The sequence below is a fragment of the Manacus candei genome, unplaced genomic scaffold (assembly GCF_025592945.1).
Source record: "Manacus candei isolate 608988 ecotype Guabito, Panama unplaced genomic scaffold, ASM2559294v1 h1tg000015l, whole genome shotgun sequence".
NCBI lineage: Eukaryota > Metazoa > Chordata > Aves > Passeriformes > Pipridae > Manacus > Manacus candei.
Window position 1 is genome coordinate 1,988,919 of NW_026138063.1, and position 24,416 is coordinate 2,013,334.

The following is a 24,416-nucleotide window of genomic DNA, read 5'->3' on the forward strand; positions in this document are numbered from 1 at the left end:
TCCTGTTAAATCCAGGGAAGTTTTGTGGTTTACAGCACCTAAATCAGGGGTATACATCCAGTGTAGGAAATTCTCAGCCCTGATGCTCAGCATCTGAATTAATCTTTCCTGTGGTTGTTTTTTATTGCGTGTAAACAGAGGAAATGCTTTAATGCAAGAAGGAAAAATAGAGGCTTCTGACAATTCCACAGAAATTTAGGAGGCTGCACAGTTTCCTACCCATAAGCTGACAGGCAGTTTTTGTGTAGAAACCCTACTTTGGGGCAGTGGAGCAAATATGTAATTGGAATTTTATATAGTACAGCAGGAGTTTTTAGAAAACAGATTGTTTGGCTTTTTGAGATTTGTAAGAAATCAAAATAAAGAGTTTTGTTGGGTTTTCTTGTCCTGTCAAAGCTGCTGACACAGTGATAACCAGAAAATAAAATCTTAGATGCATTTAAATGTAAAAGTAAAATCTTAGATGCAGAATTTTAAATTGAAACAAACCCCCCTGCCTCTACGTTTTACTCAAACAACAGAATTACTGACAGGAAAGGCTTACCTGAGTAAATACCAATTCTTAATGTTGTACAATTTGTAAAAATTCACTTTTTTCTGTTCTACTCAACTAAATAGTTACTATTTGGAAGAAAACCTGGTGTCACTAAGTGTCATTGTGAACTGAGTGTGTGCAACTAAATCACTTGGGCAAAAATGGTCACTGTGTTCTGAGCATAGAGCATCAAGAATTGTTTTGTTGGCTGATGATAACATAAACAGTCTGATTGGCTCAGCTTAATCCTTCCTAAGTCTTATTTTTAAAAAGAACAAATCAGTGTTACTATTCACCTCAATCATTTAACATTGATGCTGTGCATAAAGGAAAATTAAACCAAGGAAGCCTGCTACTTAAATAATCTTTTTCTTTTTCCAACAAGGAAGCCTCAATTAAACGAATTACAGTTCCAGTTCATCCTCAGGTGTGATTTTATGGACCTTCTGGTTTCTAAAGAGTCTTTAGTCCTGATAGAACTGCCCTCAGGCTATTGAGAGCTCCAGCACCAAGGACATGCTTTATTCTCCTCTTCCTTTTTTAGGTTGGCAAAATACATTTTGAATCTTTAGAGAACTGAAGGAATGGTTACACCTGAAGGTTGGCTCCAGAACAGACACATCACCACCACCTTAGAGGAGAATTCTGTTAATTCTGATCTTTGTTTTCCCAAATACATATGAAGGTTGAACTTAATGATCCTGGAGGTCTTTTCCAACCTTAATGATTCTGTGATGTTCCTGCTGGAATAGTTTTGATTCCATAGATGTTTGTATTTTTCCAGAATACTCTTTCCCCCAACAAAAAAAAAAGCCATTAAGAACAGAAACCACCCAACTTTTCTTTTCCAAGGGGGAAGTGGAACAGATCTCAATGATGAAGCCCAAAGGGCAGACGGAGCACGACGAAGGAATGCTGGAATATTTGGAAGATATCATTGGATCTGCACGGCTGAAGGAGCCCATCCAGACTCTGTGTCGCAGGGTAGAGCTCCTGAACGAGCTCAGGGGAGAGAAGGTGAGGCCTGGGAACCTTTGATTTAGCATTTCTTGTAGAATTATTCTCTAATTCTAGGGGTGCACACACAGCTGTGTGAGGAGAACTAAAAACACACTGAATTACTTGTGGAGATCTGTTGCAGGACTTGCTTTCAGAACATTTTATTGATGCATTGACTTCTAAAAGTATTAAATAAGTCCTAAAAGTTCTAAATAATAAGAGTTCTTTTTACTTACTGTGTCCTTGGTAAATCCTGATCCTGTTGCAGGCTTGTTTTAAAGGCCATGAAGGAAATCAAAAGATGTGCAGTTGCAGAATTAACTTTAAAAGGTTGAAATATAGAAAATAAACCTGTATATGTTCTTTCAGAAAGCTTGTGCTAAATCCCCTCTCCTGATCTCCAGCTCTCCAGAGCTGTGTCCTACAAAAGGTCCTGGGGGGTTTCTCCTCGTGGTTTCCCCCTCTAGGCCTGGCTCTGACCCAGCTCTGCCCCTCTGTTTTGTTTAGTTAAATCGAGTTAAAATGGTGGAAAAAGAAAAGGATGCCTTGGAAGAGGACAAGAATCATGCCATTGAGTTCCTGTGCTTGGAAAACAAAATATTTAAAGAAAAAAATCATATCTCTCAGTACTACATGTAAGTTATTCTCTAAAGCTTTGGGGTGGCTTTAGAGGGTGGTGTTAAACTCAGCTTTAATATCTCTAATTAGAAATGTTTTGCATTTCTTAATCAGTAATTAATGTTATAGTTTAATACTTCACATAAACCATGTTGTTACACTGAAGCTTCATGGGAAAAAGTGGAGTTTGAGGGTTTATTGTTGTGGGGTTTTTTCCCCAGCCATGACCTAAAGAAACGAATAAAGGATCTGGAAATGCAGAAAGAAAAAATTAATGAAGAAACAAAAAGCATCAATGAGAAAAGCAGTAAACTTGCAGAGGAAACAAAAACCAAAAATAAAGCTCTGAAAGAACTTGAAAAGTAAGTATTTTAGGGATATATTCACAAGTACTGTGTTTTACATGTTCCCCCACCAAAATCTTAAATTATCTGATGAGCAGAGTCACTTCTGCTGTATCTGAACATTCCCTGGAATGGATTAAATGATCTTTTGCACAAAAATAAATTACAACAAATTTCTGTTGGTCTGATATGGTTCTGCAAGTTGTTTCTCTCTGAGAATCTAGGTGATATTCAAATATCTGATATTTTTAATGGATTTTAAAGTACATATTTCTTTGTATTGACTGTAAAAAAATAATTGGGAGGTGGTTTTTAGATTTACAACTGTGATGTTTAGGTACAGGGATTTAGATACTTTTCTGATGAAACATCATTTCCTCGGGGAAAATACTGTGAATATGGTAAATATTGGATGTTGTTATTCACAAAAACTGAGTAATATTGGTTTAAATTCTCTCTACTCCACTGACATTATTTTTATACTGTACGAAATGGATCATTCTTTATTTTTTCCTTCAGGAAATGCAATAAAATTACAAAATTCATAGAGGAAAATAAAGAAAAATTTAATCAGTTGGATTTACAGGATGTGAGAGTGAGGGAAAATCTAAAACATGCCAAAGGCAAGATTAAAAAACTGGAGAAGCAGCTTCAAAAGGATAAAGAAAAGGTAATTGAACCACAACTTGATTTAGTTGGAGAAGTGTAATGGGTTGTGAGAACATCTTTGGGCAGCTGGGAGAAAATAGAAAAGAAACCAATTGCAGTTTGTGCAACAAAGAAGATGGAAAAATGAGGTTGAAATTATTTTAATCAGATATTTTAAGTCCTTTAAATCAGCCCGAGATTTTGTATGCAAATCACTTCCTGCAGTAGTGCATTATGTCCCTTAATTGAGTTAATTTAGTGGATCTGTGTTCTCAGGTTGGTTGTTTCCAGCTGTTGTGATCTGAACTCACTCTTTGGATCATGTGGGGAGTTCAGAATTCCCTTGTTTTCAGTGGGAGAGGGAATTAAAAGCCTTTTCCTTCTGCAGGTCGAAGAACTGAAGAAAGTCCCTTCCACGAGCAGCAAAGCCATCGATGAGGCAAAGGCAAAGAAGGAGCTCCTGGAAAAGGCAAAGGAGAAGGAGGAAGCAAAACTCCAGCAGGTCCTGGCCAGCCTTCAGGATGAGACAAAAGAAATTCGGAAGGAAAAAGAGGTTTGAACAGCTCTGGCTTGGAAAACTTGCTGTGTTAACTTTGCAGTGCTGAAGGAAACGATCACAAGACACTTAGGAAATGCCATTTTCCATGACAATTCCACTGTTTCAGGTGTTACCTCAGTGCAGCCTCACTGGGAAGTTAATCTTCAGTTTATAATTAGAGCTAAATCTTTCTTGTCTGCCCTTATAGTGATCAAGTATATCACTCATATGTTTGTAATAAATAATCTTACACTTCCATCATTTAAATGCACTTTCACTTTCTCCCACCAAACCATTTAAGCCAATATGCTACTTCAGTAAAGATATTTTGGAATGGGATATTCCAAACCTTTCCCAGCTAATAATCTGCCTTTGAATTAATGGACAACTACTCTTGTAGTTGGACAACTACTCTTGTACTCTGGTGGTTGTTGTTGAAGCTGTTCAATCACTGAATACCTGGAGGCTGGAAATTTATCCTGTAAATTTGGGGGGTTATTTTCTGTACTTGAAAACGTGGATTCTCCACTTGAGCTGTAATTTAGCACAAATTGAGAAAATGATATAAAGCTTATATGAAAATGTTCTGTGATAATTCCCTAAAGTTCTTTATAATTAGGACAAATGCCTTGTTTAATTTCCACCCAGAATATGTTGATAAATGAAGAAGTCCTGGTTCTTCTAGAGCACAGGACTGTTTTCTGCTGACAGCAGAGCTGTAAAAGAACACCCCATTTCCTCTTTCTTTCCCACAGTGGGACTGAGGTAACAAACCCCACAGCTGCCTGGCTGATTTGTACCCTCTGGTTGATTTGCAGGGCAAAGAGAAGGAGCTCATGGAGTTCAGTAAGGAGGTGACCGAGGCCCGTTCCAACATGGAGCTCAAGCAGTCGGAGCTGGAGATCTACCTGAGCAGGTACAACACGGCCCTGGCTCAGCTCAGCCAGGCCAAGGAGGCCCTGAGCAGCACCTCAGAGACCCTGAGGGAGAGGAGAGCTGCCATCCAGGACATCGCTGGGAAACTACCCCAGGCCGAGCAGCAGCTGAAGGAGGTGACGCTTGACTTTCCTGTTTCATTTCTTGGAGTCACAGCACAGTATTGTGACACAAACCAAAGTGAATTGTTAACACTAATCTCAGATAAACAACATTCAAACCCTATATTCTAATACTCAGTTCACTGAGGGAATAAGTATTTGATTTCACACTTAGTTTGGGTTAAGCCAGTGTTAATGTTAAGCACTGAAATTACATCCTGCGTATCCCTGCAAGGGAATCAGGTTAAATATCACACTGAGACATGTTAAAGAAATAAATGGGTGTATTTCTGAGCCTTCTTCAGGGTGGGGAGGCCCTGGCACAGGCTGCCCAGAGAAGCTGTGGCTGCCCCAGCCCTGGAAGTGTCCAAGACCAGGTTGGAGCAACCAGGGCTAGTGGGAGGTGTCCCTGCTCATGGCAGAGATGGGACTGGATGGGCTTTAAGGTCCCTTCCAACCCAAACCATTCTGGGATTATTTGAATTTCACTCCTTGCTCCTCTCTTATTCCCCAAAATAAAAGAGAATGCCTGAATCCAGTAGTTTTCACGAGGCTGAGTGAGACAGTGTCTTTCTTTCTTTCTTTGAACCCCCAGAAAGAGAAGGCTCTGGAGAAGCTGGGAAGGGAGGAATCGGGGGTGAAGGATCTGGTGCGGAACCTGCGGCGGAAAGTGGAAGAAGCCAAAAGTTCCTTAGCACAAAGTCGCAGTCGAGGAAAAGTGCTCGAGGCTCTGCTCCAGCAGAAGAAATCTGGGAATATTCCTGGACTATATGGAAGACTGGTAAATTTTAGGAGGCTCTTATACTTTTAGGCTTAAACTTTAAAGGAACTGAGTGGTGTTTCTGTGACTGAGTAAATGTGGGATGCCTCACTTCTCTGGTGCTGGGAATTTCGAGAGCAGACCTGTAAGTCCTGTGGAATGGCTGTAAGGTAAAACATTTTTCAGTTCTTTCCAGTTGGTTTAAAATTCAGAGCTGAGGTAGAATTATTCATTCCTGTTGCACATCACTGTAAATGTGCATTTGGTATTCTGCAATTTTTCCCCACCTGTCCATCCAAGGAGAATTATCTCTGCTTCAGAAAAATGAGTCTGTTCAGTGTGTGTACATTTGAAAAAAATGCATAGATTTACTAAAAAGGACAAAACTCCAGGAGCAGCCACAGCTGCCAAGCTCATCCATGTGCTTCCACCTCAATTCTCAGGGAGACCTGGGAGCCATCGATGACAAGTATGATGTGGCCATTTCCTCGTCATGTGGAGCCTTGGACCACATTGTTGTGGACACCATTGACACTGCCCAGGCCTGTGTGAACTTCCTGAAGGCAGGAAAGATTGGAGTTGCCACCTTTATAGCCCTGGACAAGGTGAGTCCCAGGGCTGGGGCAAAACTAATTGTTTCACTGTTAATTACAGTCTGATTGTGTTTGCTTTAAAGCCTTAACATCCCTTCGAACGATGGAATGACCTCAGCATTTATCCTAAAGGACATCTCCTTCCTTTATTTTCTTTGTGGGCATAGATGACTGTATGGGAAAAGAAAATGGGAAAAATCCCAACTCCTGAAAATACCCCCCGGCTGTTTGACCTGGTGAAGGTGCAGGACGAGAAGGTTCGCCTGGCGTTTTACTTCGCACTGCGGGACACCCTGGTGACTGAAAACTTGGATGAAGCCACCAGAGTGGCATTCCAAAGGGATAAAAGGTGGAGGGTGGTGACACTGCAAGGACAAATCATCGAGGTGTCAGGTACTGCAGCACACACTTGTGCTTTGTAGCTGATATCGAAGCCCAACGTGTTCTCTGACCTCTTCTCATCCCTTGTGCTGCAGGAACGATGACTGGAGGGGGGAGAATCCTGAAGGGCAGGATGGGATCCTCGGTTGTCATGGATGTCTCAGAAGAAGAGGTTAGTACAGAATCCTAATGAAAAGGGGAATTCCCTCAGAGTTCCCTAGGGTTTGGCAGTTCATAGCATGTGTGTGTGTGTCCTTTGAAATCAGGATGAGCAGGGAACAGTGTGGGATGTAACACTAACAGTGGTTTATAAAGCCAAAATTCACAAGGTTAGCAGAGGTTATGGTGCTCTTTAGTGCATAAAAGAGTGGTCAGGCACTGAAAGGGGCTGCCCAGGGAGGTTTGGAGTCCCCATCCCTGGAGGTGTCCCAGGAAGGCCTGGCTGTGGCACTCAGTACTCTGGGCTGGGGGACAAGGTGGGGATGGGGCACAGGGTGGACTGGATGACCTGGATGTCTTTTCCAACCTCAGTGATCCTGGGATTGTGTATTTTTTCACAGCACAGGTGTCATAAGCCCATTATTGAATGTTTAGTCCCATAGTGGTACCTTTGGTAGCTTGGGAAGTGATTGGAGGTAGGGATGAGAACATGGAAGATATGGATCAGAAGGAACCACTTCTTGCAGAGCAGTCCAACAGAAAAGACAGGTTTGGGCCCTCACTGGTGTCCATGCAAGATTTGTCAAGGAGTGTCAGAACTTTCCTTCCAATTTGTATTTTAGGAATACTTCGGCATATCAGGATGCAGTTTGCTTTTTCTTCTGAATTCTTTTAGGTTTTAATCTGTACTTGCCCCTCATTTTTCACCATTAGAGCTGATGTTCGTTGCAAATTATCAAATTGTCACCTTTTTACTCCACTCGATCCTTGTGTTTGCAGAGCTCACAGACTGTGCTTTGTCTGTGGCAGTGACAGCAGGTAAATGATCCTCTCTTTCTGTGTAGGTCAGTCAGATGGAGGCCCAGCTGCAGAAGGATTCTAAAAGAGCAGTGCAGTGCGAGGAAGAGAAATCCCAGCTGGAAGAGGCCGTAAGGAAACTGCAGCAGGACATCTGGGAGATGAGGAACACCTCGGAGAAGTACACGGCCAGTATCCAGGTGAGCAACACCTGAGCTCTGCAGGAGTGTCCTGGGGCACTTCCAGCCCCACACAGTCCTGAGGAGAGTCCAAGGACAGGATCCCAACCCCGTTGTGTTCTTGTTCTCCCCAGAGTTTTGCTGAGCAAGAAATTCATCTAAAAAACCAACTCAAGGAACTCGAAGCGAACGTCGTCGCTGCTGCTCCCGACAAAAGCAAACAGCAGGAATTGGAAAAAGCCCTGGAGGGTTATAAAAAAGGTACATTTTGTGGAGGTGGGAGTAGAGATTAAAATGGTAATCAACAGAGGGAGCAATGATTTGGGCTTTGTGCTTCAGTTCCATGTCTTGGTTTGGGACCTCATTTCTTCTAAGGAGGGTAAAAGGTATTTCTAGAGATTAGAGAGTAAAAAACATTTCTTTTTTTGCAATTTCTCAAGCTGAATTAAACATTAATTTTAGTATTTTGTTTCTTTGGTTAGAGTTTTCTGGCTGTATGACATACAGATTCATAGGGAAACTGAGTTTAAGTAATGAGGAGATAATGTTATTAAAGTCAAGTGAAGGCTCTTTCCATGTTCTAACTAGACTATTACATGAGTATAAAATAAATCCCCTGTGGTCTGTGGTGGGCACACATCCTTGTGAAATAATACTGTTCAGCAGGTGTAGTAACTGCACAGTAACACCAACTCCTGAGCAACAGTTGGTGGCCAGCTCTTAAAATTTAACCCGAGTGTTTTCTCATTAAATAAATGCAAAGAGTGAGCTTGGAATAGCTGCTTATGCACTATCTCATGTATTTAAGTACCCTGTGTACATGAAATTATCCAGTTAAGTGTTTAGGGGTTTACACCAGGACAGCTTTGGTAGTAGAACAGTGTCAGAAAGACGTGGGTGGTATTTTTCTGTTTGTCACAGTTAAACTCACCATTTTTCACAGTATAAAGAAATATGTGCAGTTCTCAATACAGTGAAAGAGCAGAGCCTAAATCACTTCAATCACTTGATGACTTAAATCTTGATGTTCTCAGCAGTTCCACGGGTGCCAGAGTGATTCACCCCCCTTGTTCCTGCCAGGTTATGAGCAGCTGGCTGAGAAAGCCCAGGAAATGGGAAATGAAGTGAAACGGCTGCAGAACCTCATCATGGACATCACCAATCGTAAAGTCAAAGCCCAGCAAGACAAAATTGATAAGATTGACAAAGAGATAGATGAATGTTCCTCGGCCATCACCAAGGCCCAGGTGGCAGCCAGGGCTGCAGACAGGTACAGCACTCCCACTCCTCAGGGAGCTCAAGGGAAACACCAGTTTGGGGTTTCTGATCGTTTCAAAGTCACATTTAATCAGCATTTCCCTGATATTTGCCTGGCACTGAACTGCCATATTTCAGCTTAAAGATCCAAACTGCCACACACACTGGAGCAGTTCAGATCTGAGGGGACTGATTTGATGATGAGACCTGTCAGGAAAGAAAATGGGGTCTATTTTTGGTGTTAGCTTAGCAATCCATAGTGAATATTTGGAACAAATGTCCAGTTTGCCTCTGAGAGAAGAAATTGTCATTTAATGAGGGTTGGCTGCTCTGAGCTTAAGGAAGACAACTTTGTTTTCCTTGGATACCTCAGGAGTGTGGGAGTTGATGCCTAAACAAGCACTTCCTCCTTGGTTGTCAGCAAATTGTGTCTCGAGGTTATTTTCTGTCCCATTTGCCCTTGTTTGGGGTGCACAACCATCTCTGTCCCCCTGCAGGAACCTGACAAAATCTGAGGAGGCTCTTCAGCGCACGGAGAAGGAGATGGAAGAGAATGAGAAGGACATTAAAAACTTGACAGCAGAGCTGACCACGCTGGAGGAGAAAGCTACAGAGGTGATGAACGACTGCAAGCAGGCTGAGGTGGGTGGCACCTCCAGGTAAACCAGGGTGATGACTGACATCCTCACTGTGTCCCACTTACAGCCCAATCCCATGCAAATGTTGGTGTACAGCTGCAGACTGACATTCCAAGGAATGGCAATGGTGTATTTTTATTTTTTTATACTCACCTGGAAATTCATCTTGACCCAGTTTGCTGAATATTAGAAAACAACTTACACCAGGTTTCCCCAAGGAAATTATTGGATTTAAAACTTGCTTAAAAATAGATTTTTTTTCCCAGTTATGTGGGATTTTAGTTTCCCGTCTGGATTTCTGGATGGGAGGGAGGGAAAACAACCAGCATGGCTGAACCTCTTCCAAATACAGCTGGGTTTTGAGCCTGTCTTTCTCTAAAACTGCCTTTTAGCTAAAAGTGTGTGAGTGTAGGACTCAAGATCGTAGTTTGATCCAGATCAGGAATGAAAACATAAACTGCAGCCTATTTTCAGTCACTCCACAATTCAGGGAGCAGCTCATAAATCCAAGGCTGTGTGTTTGTTTGCATCAATCCCTGTAAATAAACACAGTGAAAACAAACCCACAACCCAAGAGAGGGGTGACAGTTTTGCAGGTGACTGATGAATGCCATGTTTTGGTGATTTCTGTCCAGGAAGCTTTGCCAGCAATGCAGGAGGAGAAGAAGAATTTGCTCCAGGAGATTGAAAGGATTCGGGATGAGGAACATGAACTTCAGAGTGAAGCTCTGAGCATCAAACTGAAAATTGAACAAGTTGACAGTCACATCTCTGCCCACCAGGGAAAGGTTAAATACTGGCAAAAAGAGGTAGGGAAATGGTTGAGGTCCTAAACCTTCAGTCATGGAATTGTGGGATGGTTTGGGTTGGGAAGGGACCTTAAAGCTCATCTCATTCCACCCCTGCCATGGGCAGGGACACCTTCCACTATCCCAGGTCCCAGCCCTGTCCAACCTGGCCTTGGACACTTCCAGGGATTCAGGGGCAGCCACAGCTTCATCTCACAGGATGAGCACATTAACATCTCATTAAAACCAGATAATCTGGGAGAAAACTCCTCTTCAGCTCTCAGTTTAGTGGTGTTTATGCAGGAACAGGATAACGGGGTAAAAGGATATTTATTGTGTTTTTCACATCCTATTTAAAGGGAGTTGTGAAGAACCTTTGAGTGTTTAGAGAAGCTTCACTATGTACCAACACAGAAAATACTTATTTTAGAGTGATGACTGTTAGGATTTGAAAAGATTCCTGGTAATGGCTGTTGCATTTCAGATCTCCAAGCTGTCCCTGCACCCCATCGAGGACAAGCCCCCCGAGGAGCTGCCCGTGCTGGGTGAGCAGGAGCTGGAGGTGCTGCAGGATCCTGACAGGATCACCAAGAGGATCGCGCTGCTGGAGGCCCAGAGGCACGAGATGAAACCCAACCTGGGGGCCATTGCTGAGTACAGGAAGAAGGTAAAGCCTCACCAGGGCCATCCCATCTCTGGGAATTCCAGCAAAAAGGAGTCCTGCTCCTTTTCCTTCAGGGAATTGCGGTGGAACCCTGGGATTTTCCCATTCCTGTTACCAGCCTGAGTGTTTGTCAGCTCATCCTCAACCAAGTTGTTTTAGGAGCTTTCCCAAGCCTTTTGTATTCCAGACCATCAGCTGAAGGCAACTTCCTTCATGATCTTGGAGGTCCTTTCCAACCTAAATCATTCCCTGACTCTCCTCTGAATGTTGTATTTAGAGTCAAGTCTTCACAGCTGAGACAGAAAAAATACTGAAAGTTTTTTCTCCTCAATTCAATAATAGTGGACTATCCATCAGGTTAAATACTTTTTATTTTAATATGATTTTTCCCTCAGCAGCAAAGGAGAAGAGAGGGATAATTTTGGTTTTTTTGTTTGAGGGCTGTTAGCCTGAAATTCCTGAAAAGGCATTTTCAAATGGTAGGAAAAGTGGTTTAAGATGTAAATCGAGGAGGCACTTCTTTAACTGCATTTCTGTGGTGCTGTTTGTATTTACCTGCAGGAGGACCTGTACCTGAAACACGTGGGAGAGCTGGACAACATCACCAACGAGAGGGACAACTTCAGACAGGCCTTTGAAGACCTCAGGAAGCAGAGGCTGAACGAGTTCATGGCAGGGTTCAATGTCATCACAAACAAGCTCAAGGAGAACTACCAGATGCTCACCCTGGGGGGGGATGCTGAGCTGGAGCTTGTGGACAGTCTGGATCCCTTCTCCGAGGGAATCATGTTCAGGTTGGTCAAAGTACTTCTTAATTGTCATATTCCTTTTCTCAACCTGTTTTTAAGTTGAATTTCACTGATCATCACTGAACCAAGACAGGCTCGCCATTGGCAAGGTACTGGCAGAATTCACAACTTTTTAGGTCTGGGATTCATTTCTCCTGGAGAAATCAGGAACTAACAGCAGCTGGAAAGCTTTGACCTCATTTCCCAGTGCTGAATTCCCAAATCTGCCCAGGGGATGGGGGCAGTCACGTGTTGTGCCACAAACACTCTGAGGAGCATGTTCATTATTTAGGAGTTAAAGAGCACTTGGGAAGGGAATTCCCAGGAGCTGGGAGGTGTCCCAGCTCCCAGGACAGCCCTGTTCCAGCGGGTTGGGCTCAGCCACACCCCAGCTGGGCGGGTAAGTCAGGAAACCCCTCCCTGTTTGCAGCGTTCGGCCTCCCAAGAAGAGCTGGAAGAAGATCTTTAACCTGTCGGGGGGTGAGAAGACGCTGAGCTCGTTGGCGCTGGTGTTTGCCCTGCACCACTACAAACCCACCCCCCTGTACTTCATGGACGAGATCGACGCCGCCCTCGACTTCAAAAACGTCTCCATCGTGGCCTTTTACATCTACGTGAGTACCCAGGGCACCTCTCTGCCTCTTCCCTTCCCACCAGGACACACAGGCTGGCAGCACGACTACAGCACAGTCGGAATCTGCAAGGACAGTTCTCAGGGGAAGCTCAGGAGGAAGCAGATTTCCAGAAAGGGCTTGGAATTTTGCTTTCTGCATGTTTATTTAAGCTCCTAAGTTTGATGCTTTCCCAAAGTGAGGGGACTAATAGAGGATTTACGAGTGTTTTCCCTACAAATCCTCTTTCATAAGTTGTCTAAAGAGAGCTGGAATTTGCCAAAGGTGCCACATCTCCGTGTGCTGTTTCCTCTTTAAAATCCCCCAAACCCTCAGCTCCTGTCAGCTGAGAATACACAACTAATTGAGCTCTCAGTGATGTCTCCATGTATCCAAGCTCATGATCTCTCAGGAGCAGGCAAGGTTGGATTTATACTTCCATTTCATTCCCATGAGCTGTGTCCCATCAGTGTCTCTGATCTGTCTTGATTAGTAGGTTTTTTCCTGCCTTTAAAAGTCCCACCCTCACCATATTTAAGCAAAGCAAACCCTTCCAGCTACGGCTGTGGCTGCCAGTTAAACCTGGGATGTTCAGAATTATCCCAAATGTCACCACCAGTTTTTGGAACAGGTGGCAAGGATTAGGATCAGCTACTTTAAATTAGGGAAACACCTGGAAATTCCCTGCCTGCAGCTGTAGGTTTAAACTTGGCTTCCACAGTGTGTCCACAAAGGAGGGTCCATCACCCACAGGTGAGCCAAGGGTTTAATTCCAGCTGCAGTTTAGATTGACACAGACAGTTAAAACCTAGTACTGAGTTTAGCTTTTAAATGCAAATTTAACTTAATGTAGAGCTGTAGGTTGTATTTTGTGCACAACTTTGAACTTCCATGAGCAGCCTAGTCTGTGTAAGATGTCCCTGCCCACAGCAGGGGTGGAACTGGATGGGCTTTAAGGTCCCTTCCAGCCTTGTGGAATTCCTGGAACGAGGATGGGAGCAGGAACTCTGTGGCTGGTGATGACTCCTCAGTCCTGTCCCCTGGGCACGGGGCTCCCACCAGGACAGAGCTTTGGGAATGCTGGGCACTAACAAGCCCTTTGTGTTTCAGGAGCAAACCAAGAACGCCCAGTTCATCATCATCTCCCTGCGCAACAACATGTTCGAGATCGCCGACAGGCTCATCGGCATCTACAAGACCCAGAACACCACCAAAAGTGTGGGCACCAACCCCAAAAGCATCGCTCTGAAGGGACTGCAGGAACTGGCTGCCCTGGAAGGGAGAGCCCAGAGCCAGGGGGGACCCCAGAGCCAGGAGGGCCCAAGTGCCCTCCCTGCTGCTGCTGCTTTTTAGGTCTGTCTGAGCTACTTTTATTTTGGTTTGTACATTTTGTTAATAAAACCCCACCTCGATAAACGTAAAAACTGAGGGAGGAGCTTGTTGAGGGGGGCAAAGGTAAGATTTCAGTCCGTGTCAGGGAAACAGGAGGACCCTGGAACTACCTCCCTGTGAGCCTCCTGTGTCCTGGGAAGAGCAGGGAGCAGATCCTGCTGGAAGCTGGGCCAAGGCCCAGGGAGGGAGTGGGAACAGCCACCTCCAGAGCTGCTTCCAGCTCTGGGATCCCCAGCTCAGGAAGGATGTGGAGCTGCAGGAGATGCTCTGAGGGCTGGAGCCCCTCTGGAGACAACTCCCTGCTCCTCCCCTCTCCGTGAGGGATCAGGGGAGGGTCTGCAGTGGGGGAAGGAAGGTGATGTGATGGCCAGTCCTGCTGTAAGAACAGGCTTTATTTGTAGGCAAACCTGGGAAAATAACAGTGCATTGGGAGTGGTACAGGTGTCAGTCAGCGGTAAAGGCACTTTAAATTCCTGTCATGAAAAATAAAATTGTATTAGAAATTCTTTTAAAAAGGAAAATAAAAGATAGGAAGGGGGTAGGAAATGCAGCCTCATGGGGCAGTGAACAGACCTTCAGGATTGGAGACTGATGTGTCAAGTGCAGCCTCCCAGCAGGGCTCAGGATAAAAACAAATTGCCAGTTTTACTGGGGAATTGGTATGAGAGCACTCACACAGTCCCAGCACACACCTGGAACACCTTTCCAAAACTGAGCAGTGGGATGGGTGGGATTTGCCACTGGAACTCTGAAAGATGACAGAAAAACTCAGGAACAAATTCCAGGCACAGCTCCCATCCCAGTGTCCTCCTGCTCCTCCCCCTGGGACACTCCACACCCCCCAAGCTGCACCTGGGCTGGACTCGGGCTTTGTCAACACTGGGATAGCAGGATTGGGATCAACTTGAGGCTTAAGGAATGTAACAGTATCACCTCTGAGGACTGACCTTGCATGAACTGGCAGCAGGTGGGATTTGGCAGGACCACACAGAACCTGCTGATAACAGGCAAGTTTGGGGTTCAAAACCCCAAGTTCAAGGAGTTAAAGGGCAGGTTCAGAATTCAATCCCTGCTTACAAACCACATCAGCCAAGGAATGCTGCTGGGCTGGGAGAGAGAATTATTTTTATGAGGTCAAATACCCATTTCTGTTTTTTTCTCAACTCAATCCCCAGTGAATTGTTGCTCACTGCCTTGTGCTGGTGGAACTACAGCACTTGGAGCCTCTCCCAGGGCTTGATCCAGCCTGGTAAAGGCTAAAACTGGCTCCATTTAGGCTGGAGCAGCTCAAAAGCAGCAAATGGTGCCAGTGAGCACCTGAGGGCAGAATAAACCCCTGTCCAGGGACAGGTCTCTGCTGACAATCAAAAGGTTAACTATAAATTCGCATTCCTTGTCAGGTAAAGTCCTCCTACCCCGGACTCCAGCAGGAGTTTTGCCACTTCCTGCAGCATGTTTGTGTTTTCACTACACCCTAAATGATTTAGGAAAAGTCAGGGAGCAGTGGGAGGTCTCTCCCTGCCAGCCCAGACCCCCCAACGTGGGCACAGCTGGGTCTAAAACCTGTGTGTGCATCCAAGGTCCTGCTCAGCAGGAGAGGATGGGAGAGGAGGAACATGGGAAACACACGAAGTTATTACACACAGGATAAAAAAAATGACAAAAAGGGTGAAATAGTGTCCTTCACTCTACCCAGAACCAAAAACTGAGTGCCAGGGCCACGAGCACAGACCTCAAAGAGCACAAATGTCTCTGTTCCAACACGGTCACAGGCCAGGAAGCACAGAAAGGGAGTTCACATGGGAGGCTGTGCTGGCCCTTTGCAGCTGAGGGGTCCTGATAACCTGTCGTGTTTGTATTAAAAAACAATTTCAGAAGACATTACTAAAAATAAAGAGAGTCCATGTTGAAGGAGTTTTCAGAGCTGAGACTCAGATTCCCAGGTGTGAGCTGGTTCCAGCTGCTGGTCCTGCCTGGATCCTGGCTGGAACAAACACCTCGGTGGGACAGAGAGCCCTTTTTGGTGCAAATGTTTACTTCACTAAGACTTAGCTCAGAGGAAATCCAGGCACTAGAGAAAAGGAAGGATATGGGAATAGAAAGGGAAAGTGTATTGCTTTAATAATCCAGCTTTTCAGTGTGGATTCCTGCACTGGGCCATCACCTACTCACGGAAGCAGTCAAAGGGGACAATTCTCCTGCAGAACCCCATCAGGGAGGTGAATGGGTGGCACAGCCCATCCACAGCCTTCTGCAGGTGGGAGCAGGAATGCTGATAGAGCTGGAGCAGGAATTCCGAGATCCATGCGGGAGCAGCCTGGATGGCCCCGGGGGGCAGTGCCCTGTGCAGGGCGAGCACGGTGCCCGCCAGCCCCAGCAGCAGCAGCAGCAGCAGCAGCAGCAGCACGGGGGGCAGGCTCACGGGGGGCAGGCTCAGGGCACACACCCACTTGCTGCCTTCCACAGTTTCCTTCCCAGGGCATTTGCTGCACTGTTTCCTCCTGGGAATCAGCATCAGTTTTGGAGGGAGGATCTTGTGGATCTGACCCACTTCAGTTTTAGCCCACACATCCTTCAGCAGGTCCTCCATCCTTGGACAAATCTCCAGAGGTTTCACATCCGGCAGTTCCTTCTCCCTCAGGGCCTTGACCCGCTGCTGCAGCTCCTCCAGCTTCTCCAGGCACAGCAGGGGGGACTTCTCTTTCCGAATAGAGGAATTCAGGTACTTGAGCTCAATCTCCTCCACCTTCAGTTTGCTCACACTCTCCAGCAGGGGCTCGTATTCCCGCAGGAAGCGCCTGTTGAGCTCATCCAGAGCGCCCAGCAGAGCTTGCTTCTTGTGCTCCAAGGTGTCCCCGAGCTTTTTGAAGTACTGCCCCACGACGTCCCTCTCGCTGCGCAGGAGCTTCTCCCACTGGGATTTCTGCGCCGTCAGCTTCATGTAGCACAGCAGCACCTCCCGCCAGTATTTCTCCGGCAGCTGCTCCTGCAGTTTTCCAGCGGCCTCCTTGGCCTTCCTGTGGGCGCTGTGCAGGTCCCCGATGGGGTGCCCGCGGTGCTGCCCTATGGTGAGGCACTGCCCGCACACCAGCTGCCTGTCCAGCAGGCAGTAAATGTTGAGGGGCTGCCGGGGGTGCTCCCGGCACGTCTCCACATCCCAGGGCTCTTCCTGCCGGCACTTCTCAATGACGGCCTTGAGGGCGAAGTTGATGGGCAGGGATTCCAGCCCGGCGGCGGGAACGTCCACCAGGGCCCGGCAGTTGGGGCACTTGAGGCGCCTCCGGATGGAGAAGGTGTCGGAGCGCTGGAGAACCCCCTCCAGGCATTGCCTGCAGAAGGTGTGGGAGCAGGGAAGCACCCGGGGATCCTGGTAAATGCCGCAGCAAACGGCACAGCTCAGCTCCTCCTCCAGCCGCTCCATGGCCTGCGCGGGGAAAGCAAACACAAACAAAGGGCTTCAGCTCCTCCACAATCACTGCAGTGACCCCGACCGGGCATTTCCTGACCAGGAATTCCCACCTCGGCTGTTCGTTGCCAAGGGGGAAAAAAAGGCAAAATAATAATGAAAGTGAACAGTTCGGTGATTTCAGCAAAGTCTGAGCTGCACTCAGGAGCCAAGCGAGCACCCACATCCAACCTCTGCCTTAAAAAGCCAGGGAAAGCAGGAATCTGCCATTAGATGTATTTTACGATGGGAAGCAGTAGGGAAGTGGTAAAAGCAAAACTAGAATTTCTAAATAACCTCAGAATTATGAACAATTTCTCCCACCGCTTCCAACGTGAGAATAGAACAAGAAGTACAGACGCTTTTTTTTCTGCCCTCACTTCAAATGTTACTTTTGTAACACAAAATAATCATTAGAGCATTAAACAGTCACATTTACTAGAAGCTCTCTGGAGGTTCTGGCACTAACAATCCAACTCAGCAGCCCTTACAGACACCACCACTACCAGGATTAGATTTTTGTGTGCTATTCCTGGGTTACTTTAAGCACCAAACTCAAAAACTTTCACTTTCCATCCTTTGTGATGTTGCCTCATTTTTTTCTTTGCCAGCTTAGTGAAATCAGTGTTAAATCCCAAATAACAGTAACACTAAAACCAGTTTTCCTGATAAATCCTGATTTTTGTTTCCATTCTGCTAAAAATACGAGGGAATTGGTACCAAGTTTCCTCCTCTTTGTGCCACGTTTTCCTGCCCCTCCACCAGTTTTAGTCAGAGGCTTTGCTGCACTGCAACAAGAAATTGTCTGAGTTTTCAGCATCAAAACCCATCAATTTGGGGTCTAAATCAAAATCTGCAAACAACCACCTGGAGCAGGGCTCACACTGAGGGAGGGTGGGACTAAACACCCAAAGCCCAGTTCTCTGAGGGTTAAACCAGCCCTGAGCACAGGAACCTGCTCTGGTGGCACAGAAATAAGCCTGGCTTATCTCACTGGCTGGGGTTGGGTCCAAAAGGGCAGTGCTGGGCTTAATTAGGGTGAAACAATGCCAAAAAATCAACTAAAAACTTTAATTTATCAGTTTATTTTTAATCTATCATCGCCCAGATCAGCCAATTCAATCTGTATGTTGTTAAGTCAACTTTATATTCAAAACACAGTCTGATTAATTCAGCTCTAAGAAAAAAAATAATTAAAAAAATCTATGCAGCACACTTTCAGGTAAATTATCACAAAATGTTGGTTCACTTCTTTGAATTCTTTTTAAAAAGAGACCTTGAGAACAGCTGGGAGAAAATCTCCTAGAGGGAGACATAATTCCATATAATTCCTAAGAACTGCCCTTTAAAAGCAGAATGACAAAGAGTGTCAGGATTTATAACCAACTGCTGCATTCTCCTCAGTAAAGAGAATTTAGATCAGGTCCAACAAACATTTAACAAAAGACCTTCATGACAACTACACTAAATCTATTTTTTACTAAATAAAGGCCATGAGGTTATTCCTCTTTTCACTGGGAAGCCACAGGCCTTTATTTCCCAGCTTTTCCAATCAGCCACTGTAGCAACACTGGGTTATTAATTCCATGTTTTTAAGTGATGCTTCAGACACTGGAACTAAAGAAATGTGACCATAACGAAGGGAGCTGAGCAACAAATCTATTCCACTGTCTAGATAATTATTTTTTATAATTAATTCCCATAGGAACTACATTTAAAGGTTTTATTTTATTTTTATATATATATATATAAATTACTATGAATCTTAGGAGTGTCACTTCCACTGAAATCAAAGGAAAAATAGGTTATATTTTTTCTCATGGTTGGAAAAAAAAAGAATCCTTAGTTAGATATTCACTATTTTCTCTTATATATATGGAATTAATAATAATTTTTTAAAAATCTCCTTGTTTAAAATCACTAACTTGGGCACCTCCAGCTCTTTTATTACTCCTTTTTATTTTTTATTTATTATTCCTCAGTTTCCAAACAGGATTTGGAATGTCAGTGCTGATTTTTCTAAAGCACCCTGTGTCTCCTTAATTTGTTCTAGACAATTACCAGGAGTTGTAGCAGGGAAGTAAAAGGTTTGGAATTCCCAGAATTTCACCCAGCACTGGCAGCACAGAGGAAATACCCACATATTGATTTATTTCCACTGCTGTTCACCTGCAGACTATTGGAAACAGAGGCTGGGAACAGAGCAGTTGGAAAATACAGAGAAGGCCCAAAATGACAGAGTTAAGCAAAGAGAAAGAAAGTAACTTTTCTAGGAAAAGAAAAGCAGCAGCAGGAAGCTGGGAAATGCTTTCCTGCACAGAGCAGATACTTTTCCTGGCATGTTCCAAACAACTGTGGCAGCAAATACATGTGCCACATGTATAGTAATAAATATATAGATTTATTGTAAGAGTTCCCCCAGCATAAACAAATCACAAACTAGAAGGTATTTTAAAATTCAAAAGTGCAATTTGTGCCAGTTTTGGAAACCTCCCAGCAATGGGATGCCTGCTAAGGACTGGGATTTTATCCTCCTCTAATTAGGGGTGTTGTAGAGAGGTGAAAACATGTCATGAAGGCAGCAGAGCTGGAGGATGGGGTGTGTGCCAAGGCATCCAGCGAAGCAGATCACAGGAATGTGGTGCATTCCTTGATAACTGTGTTCCCAGAGATCTCCTGCTCCTCCAGCTCATTATGCCAGAGGTTGTTTAGAAAAAATTATATATATTTTTATATGCAAATATACAAACAGTGGAACACAGCATACATCAGCGTTTAGGTGGATAAATAACTGCTTTATAGGACAATCCCCCACACCCCATTCTACTCCAGAGGACTTTAAAAGGTGAATTTGGCGCTGGATAACAGCCCATTCCAAGGGGCACCCCCAGGAGTGGGAGCTGCTGCTCCTCCTCCTGCCAGCAAAGGAAACCTCTGCTCTCTCCTGAAGGACTGCAACACTCAACTTCAAAATGTGCTGAACTTGAACCAAATCCACACAGAAACGCCCATTCCCTATCCCACAGAGATCCATGAAATCCTCTTCACCACTATTATAGAAGCTCAAGTTTACGTTGTGCAAGAAACAGAGATCGAATGACATTACAGTGTTTGCCATTCATAAATCACCTTCCTGGTAATACAGGAACAAAACATAAACCCACCAGGAATCACAAACAGCCCTAAACCTCCCTATTCCAGCCCATTCCAGCCGTGCTGCTGCTTTATCCCACAGCACAAGTCACGGCAATTCTCAGCCTGGGATGTTCTGCCCCGGCCCCTACTCCTGCCACAGCTACTACACCGCTGGCACAGTTTTACACTTTTTGGGTTTTTTTTCCCCGCTGTTTTGGGGTTTTTAGTGACCTGAAGGAGATGAACACAGCCGTGTAGTTCCCCTGTCAAAGGGACCTGCCAGTTCCCTGCTCTCCGTCCCTGCTGGCTCCTCCTCTGACACAACCTGACACAAGTTACCACATTCAAAACCTCCAAATTCGCGCTGGAATCACAGTTACTGGTGAATCCCGAGGGAATCTCTGACTCCTGAGAGCGAGCCGGGCTGTTTCACAGATCTCTCATATTATGTGCCGTTTATGTTACAAAAAGAATTCGGTCCCAGCCCTGGTTTGCATGGAACCCACAGCGATTTCCACTCAGCCGGAAACTTCCGCGCTCCACCTCAACCTCAGAAATTTTTCCAAGGCCATAATTTCAATTAAGAAGTTTACAACGGGAACTCGTGCTGGCGATTTTAAAACCCAAACTTCAGGAAAGCGGGGAGAAAGCAGAAAAACCCGCGTCAGGACTTCGATGATCCCCTGTGGGTCCTTTCCAACTGTGGTTCTATATCCCCCTCCATCCTTTCTTTCCATGCTCGATCCCCCCTCCCTCCCTCGTAACTCTTGTCAAAGCTTCTGGTTTTTGAGCATTTATCCGTCATTCCCCCCACAGCACCAGTGGAGGTGAAGGATGAACACACTTTACCTGCGTCCCCCGCAGGGTCCCTCCTGCCGCAGCCGCAGCTCCCAGACCGGCAACGATGGGACCGTCCCTGAAGGAGTACCCGGGAAACGATGGGATCAACACCTGGAGCTCGCCGAGGTCACACGGATAAGAAGGAGCTGAAACACGGCACGGGAGCGGGCGGGCCCGCGGGAGGGCAGCGCTCACACCGCGCTCACACAGCCGGCCCGCGCCGAGCCCTCACGGGGAGAGGGAGCCCTGAGGGCGCGGAACCCCCCGGCACCCACCCGGGCAGCGCCGCGGGGCGAGGGAGCCGCTCCCGCCGGGCTCTGCAACGGGACGGGACGGGACGGGACGGAGCCGCTCCCGCCGGGGCTCCACGAGGAGCAGGGGGCTCCAGACGGGGAGCAGGGGGCTCCAGACGGGGAGCAGGGGGCTCCAGACGGGGAGCAGGGGGCTCCACACGGGACGAGGGAGCCGCTCCCGCCGGGCTCCACAGCGGGATGGAGCCGCTCGCGCCGCCCCGCGCGCCGTAACGGCCGCGGAGTTTGAATGTAAACGGCGGGAGGGAGCGGGAGGAGCTGAGGGCGGGGACCGGGCGAGGGTCAGGCACCGAGACAGGGCGGGCGCGGAGCGAGGGCAGACACGGAGCGAGGGCAGGCACCGAGGCAGGGCGGGCACCGAGGCAGGGCGGGCACGGAGCGAGGGCGGGCACGGAGCGAGGGCGGGCACGGAGCGAGGGCGGGCACCGAGGCAGGGCGGGGAGGACGCGGCCACGAAAGGGAAGCCGCGTCCCCGCAGGGTCCCTCGGCCGCCGGAGCCGGCAGGAACCAGGGGGTCCTCGTCGTTGTTGTTGTTGCTGTTGTTGTGTGAGGGACCGGGCTGGACTGTCCGGGCAGGGGGAAGGAGGATGCTCACCGGGAACGGCGCCCTCGGTGCCAGCATCATAATGATGGAGCGATACAAGGGCTGAGGGGTGATGGCACCTTACGGAGCACCCCGTGGCAAACCCTTGCCCCGGGCACCGCTGGCACCCACAGGGAGCTCCGTCCTGCTCTCCTCTGAAACCACAATCACCGACCCCATTCCCCTTCACCATCTGAGGACAAATTCACCCCGGAGACGTGAAACCTCCTGCTCTGGGGGTGCAGGACCTGACCTTCTGGAGCTGCTAACCACAGAAATAAAAATTAATGCATATTTAAATTGAAGCACGTCTACCTGCTTTGGCTACTGAAGATTATTATAAAGTACTTTTGACAAGGGCCTGGAGCGACAGGACAAAGGGAATGGATTTAAACTGACCGACAGTAGGTTTATACTGGATATTGGGGAGAAATCCTTCCCTGGGAGGGTGGGGAGGGCCTGGCACAGTTTGCCCAGAGGAGCTGTGGCTGCCCCAGCCCTGGGAATGTCCAAGGGTTTATTTCTGATTCATTTGAACTAAACTGTAAAGTCATTCTCAGCTGCTGCATTCACAGTGAACTTGAAAGAGAAATGAAATTCCTTTAATGTTGTCATGTAGATCATAATAAACCACCCAAAACTCACCTAAACATGTTAAACTGGTATTTAGAAGACCTTATCCAAATATCTGGGAAATATATAGAATTATGTTTTAGCTAATAAAAAAATCTCATCCTCTAACAAACTATCTGCCATAGTTTTACCACACATTTTCCCACTCTCATTGTTTCTGACTTTTGTTACAAAATATCTACTGGCTGTTAATTACAGTTTCTAATTACATGTTCCCTGTAATCCTGGCTCTGTGTACACTGGCTTTCAACACAAACCCTGTGGAGGGAGCTTGGTAAAATTGTTATTTTTGCTTCTAAAGTGGGCAGGGGAGGAAAAGGGATTAAAAATAAATCAAAGAGGCTCATACAAGACTGCAGGTGCAAGATATATGTTTTTTCTTTTTTTGCTTGGAATGAGATAAAATACAAGCAATCCACAGCTAGCAATAGCTACTATTTTCCTACTTTGCTATATAAATAATCAGTGTATCTTTTAGTATTTTAGAGTTTGGAGTAAACTGGGGAAATTCCCCCTTTGCTTTCAACACTGAACTATAATTACTGGTTCCTCTTTTCCATATATTCAAGACAACCATATTTTTCTATTTTTCAGATGACAAGTCTGTAGCTGTCCATGGTATTGTACCACTCCCCTCTCTCTCCCACCCCACGCTCAGCAAGGTCTAAATCTATTTAATAGTTCTCCAAAGATGCTTCTCCAGCTCCTCAACACCCTAATTTAAAAGTATATCCAAGGTATTTACGTACAACAGTTTTAATGACAACTCTTTTTTAATAAAAGCTCTTCCTCAGCTTTGGAGCACATCAAACCAGCAGAACAAATACAGGACCCCCATTTAGAATGGATTTACAAGCAAAAATGGGAATTCCTTTAGGGAAATTAGGTTTCCAATCGTTTTTCTGTAGATAATCAACCAATATTACCTTCTTTTAATCTATTCTTTGTGCCATTTTTCACTCCAGCAGTAGCTAAAAACGTTAGAGTTTGTAACTTTACACGTTTCCTGCTACTAAGTTTCCTCTCACAAAGTCTATTTGATCCAGATGCAGGACTTCTCTAATTGCTCCCAGCCTCAGGACCAGATTTCCTGCCAGGAATTTGGTGACACGCAGAGATGAGGAAACACTTACAGTTAAAAGTGGCAAAAATCTACAAGTATTAATATGAAGACATTCTTAAGTTATAAAGCTGCCTTAGCCAGTATTTCATTTTAATAGAATGACATCCTATCCATAAATTATTATTTTCAAACAGACTAACCTGTTCCACTACCAAAGCAGTTCACAGCTCAGTGGGAATGCCTGTGATCCCCCAGAGGATGGGAAATAGGTCTGTCCAGGGCTCTATGATCCAGGAAATGGTTCTGAAATACTGAAAGGCTTCACACAACCAGAGAAAATTCCACTTCCAGCAGTGGGAGAGAAAGAAAAGAGGGTCAATCTCTCTCAATCTACCCCTTTCCATTCAGCATCATATTCTTCTCAGATCCCAAAATTCCAGGGCAGTTATTTGGTCCAGCAATGCTGCTCCTTGGGATAAAAATCCTACCTGGCATTATGGATTATTTATGGATTGTTGTCCTTTTAATATTTTTAAATCCTTTTCTGGATATTTGCTCCCCTAAGTTCAGCTGAAACGAGAATTTTTTACTCCCAAACACAGGAAGAGTTGATAATTATCCAACCTCAATATGATCAATATTCCTAAAGGCAATCCAAGTTATTTATTGTTTATACCCA

At 45.7% G+C, this 24,416-nt stretch overlaps 2 protein-coding genes across 9 annotated transcripts in view; one reads left to right on the forward strand and one right to left on the reverse strand.

Moving 5' to 3' along the window:
- SMC4 (structural maintenance of chromosomes 4) overlaps positions 1 to 13,820 on the forward strand; it is a 29,915-nt gene extending 16,095 nt beyond the window's left edge. For all 5 annotated transcript variants that reach the window (XM_051781825.1, XM_051781829.1, XM_051781826.1 and 2 more), the window contains exons 6-24: positions 1,388 to 1,552; positions 2,042 to 2,169; positions 2,374 to 2,514; positions 3,016 to 3,166; positions 3,533 to 3,697; positions 4,501 to 4,734; positions 5,315 to 5,500; positions 5,923 to 6,084; positions 6,240 to 6,465; positions 6,549 to 6,625; positions 7,458 to 7,610; positions 7,724 to 7,850; positions 8,670 to 8,859; positions 9,344 to 9,488; positions 10,120 to 10,293; positions 10,757 to 10,939; positions 11,498 to 11,730; positions 12,155 to 12,338; positions 13,446 to 13,820. In XM_051781825.1, the coding sequence (XP_051637785.1) occupies positions 1,388 to 1,552; positions 2,042 to 2,169; positions 2,374 to 2,514; positions 3,016 to 3,166; positions 3,533 to 3,697; positions 4,501 to 4,734; positions 5,315 to 5,500; positions 5,923 to 6,084; positions 6,240 to 6,465; positions 6,549 to 6,625; positions 7,458 to 7,610; positions 7,724 to 7,850; positions 8,670 to 8,859; positions 9,344 to 9,488; positions 10,120 to 10,293; positions 10,757 to 10,939; positions 11,498 to 11,730; positions 12,155 to 12,338; positions 13,446 to 13,688 (3,267 nt within the window). In that variant the 3' untranslated portion in view covers positions 13,689 to 13,820. The remainder of the gene's footprint in view (positions 1 to 1,387; positions 1,553 to 2,041; positions 2,170 to 2,373; positions 2,515 to 3,015; positions 3,167 to 3,532; positions 3,698 to 4,500; positions 4,735 to 5,314; positions 5,501 to 5,922; positions 6,085 to 6,239; positions 6,466 to 6,548; positions 6,626 to 7,457; positions 7,611 to 7,723; positions 7,851 to 8,669; positions 8,860 to 9,343; positions 9,489 to 10,119; positions 10,294 to 10,756; positions 10,940 to 11,497; positions 11,731 to 12,154; positions 12,339 to 13,445) is intronic.
- Positions 13,821 to 14,236: 416 nt separating this feature from the next.
- Positions 14,237 to 21,938, reverse strand: TRIM59 (tripartite motif containing 59). Of its 4 annotated transcripts, none has more exons than XM_051781878.1 (3): positions 21,925 to 21,938; positions 18,930 to 18,957; positions 14,237 to 17,151 (listed from the first exon to the last, which is right to left on the reverse strand). In XM_051781878.1, the coding sequence occupies exon 3, from the start codon at positions 17,146 to 17,148 to the stop codon at positions 15,892 to 15,894; it is 1,257 nt and encodes a 418-aa protein (XP_051637838.1). In that variant the 5' UTR covers positions 17,149 to 17,151; positions 18,930 to 18,957; positions 21,925 to 21,938; the 3' UTR covers positions 14,237 to 15,891. The 4 variants fall into 4 exon arrangements, with proteins under 4 accessions (XP_051637838.1, XP_051637837.1, XP_051637840.1 ...); XM_051781877.1 differs by lacking the exon at positions 21,925 to 21,938 and adding an exon at positions 20,539 to 21,119 and having other exon boundaries at positions 18,930 to 18,955; XM_051781880.1 differs by lacking the exons at positions 18,930 to 18,957; positions 21,925 to 21,938 and adding an exon at positions 21,157 to 21,451.
- Positions 21,939 to 24,416: the final 2,478 nt, after the last annotated feature.

Coding starts and splice junctions, on each gene's coding strand:
- TRIM59 (XM_051781878.1), bottom strand. CDS start 17,148: ATGGAGCGGCTGGAGGAGGAGCTGAGCTGTGCCGTTTGCTGCGGCATT.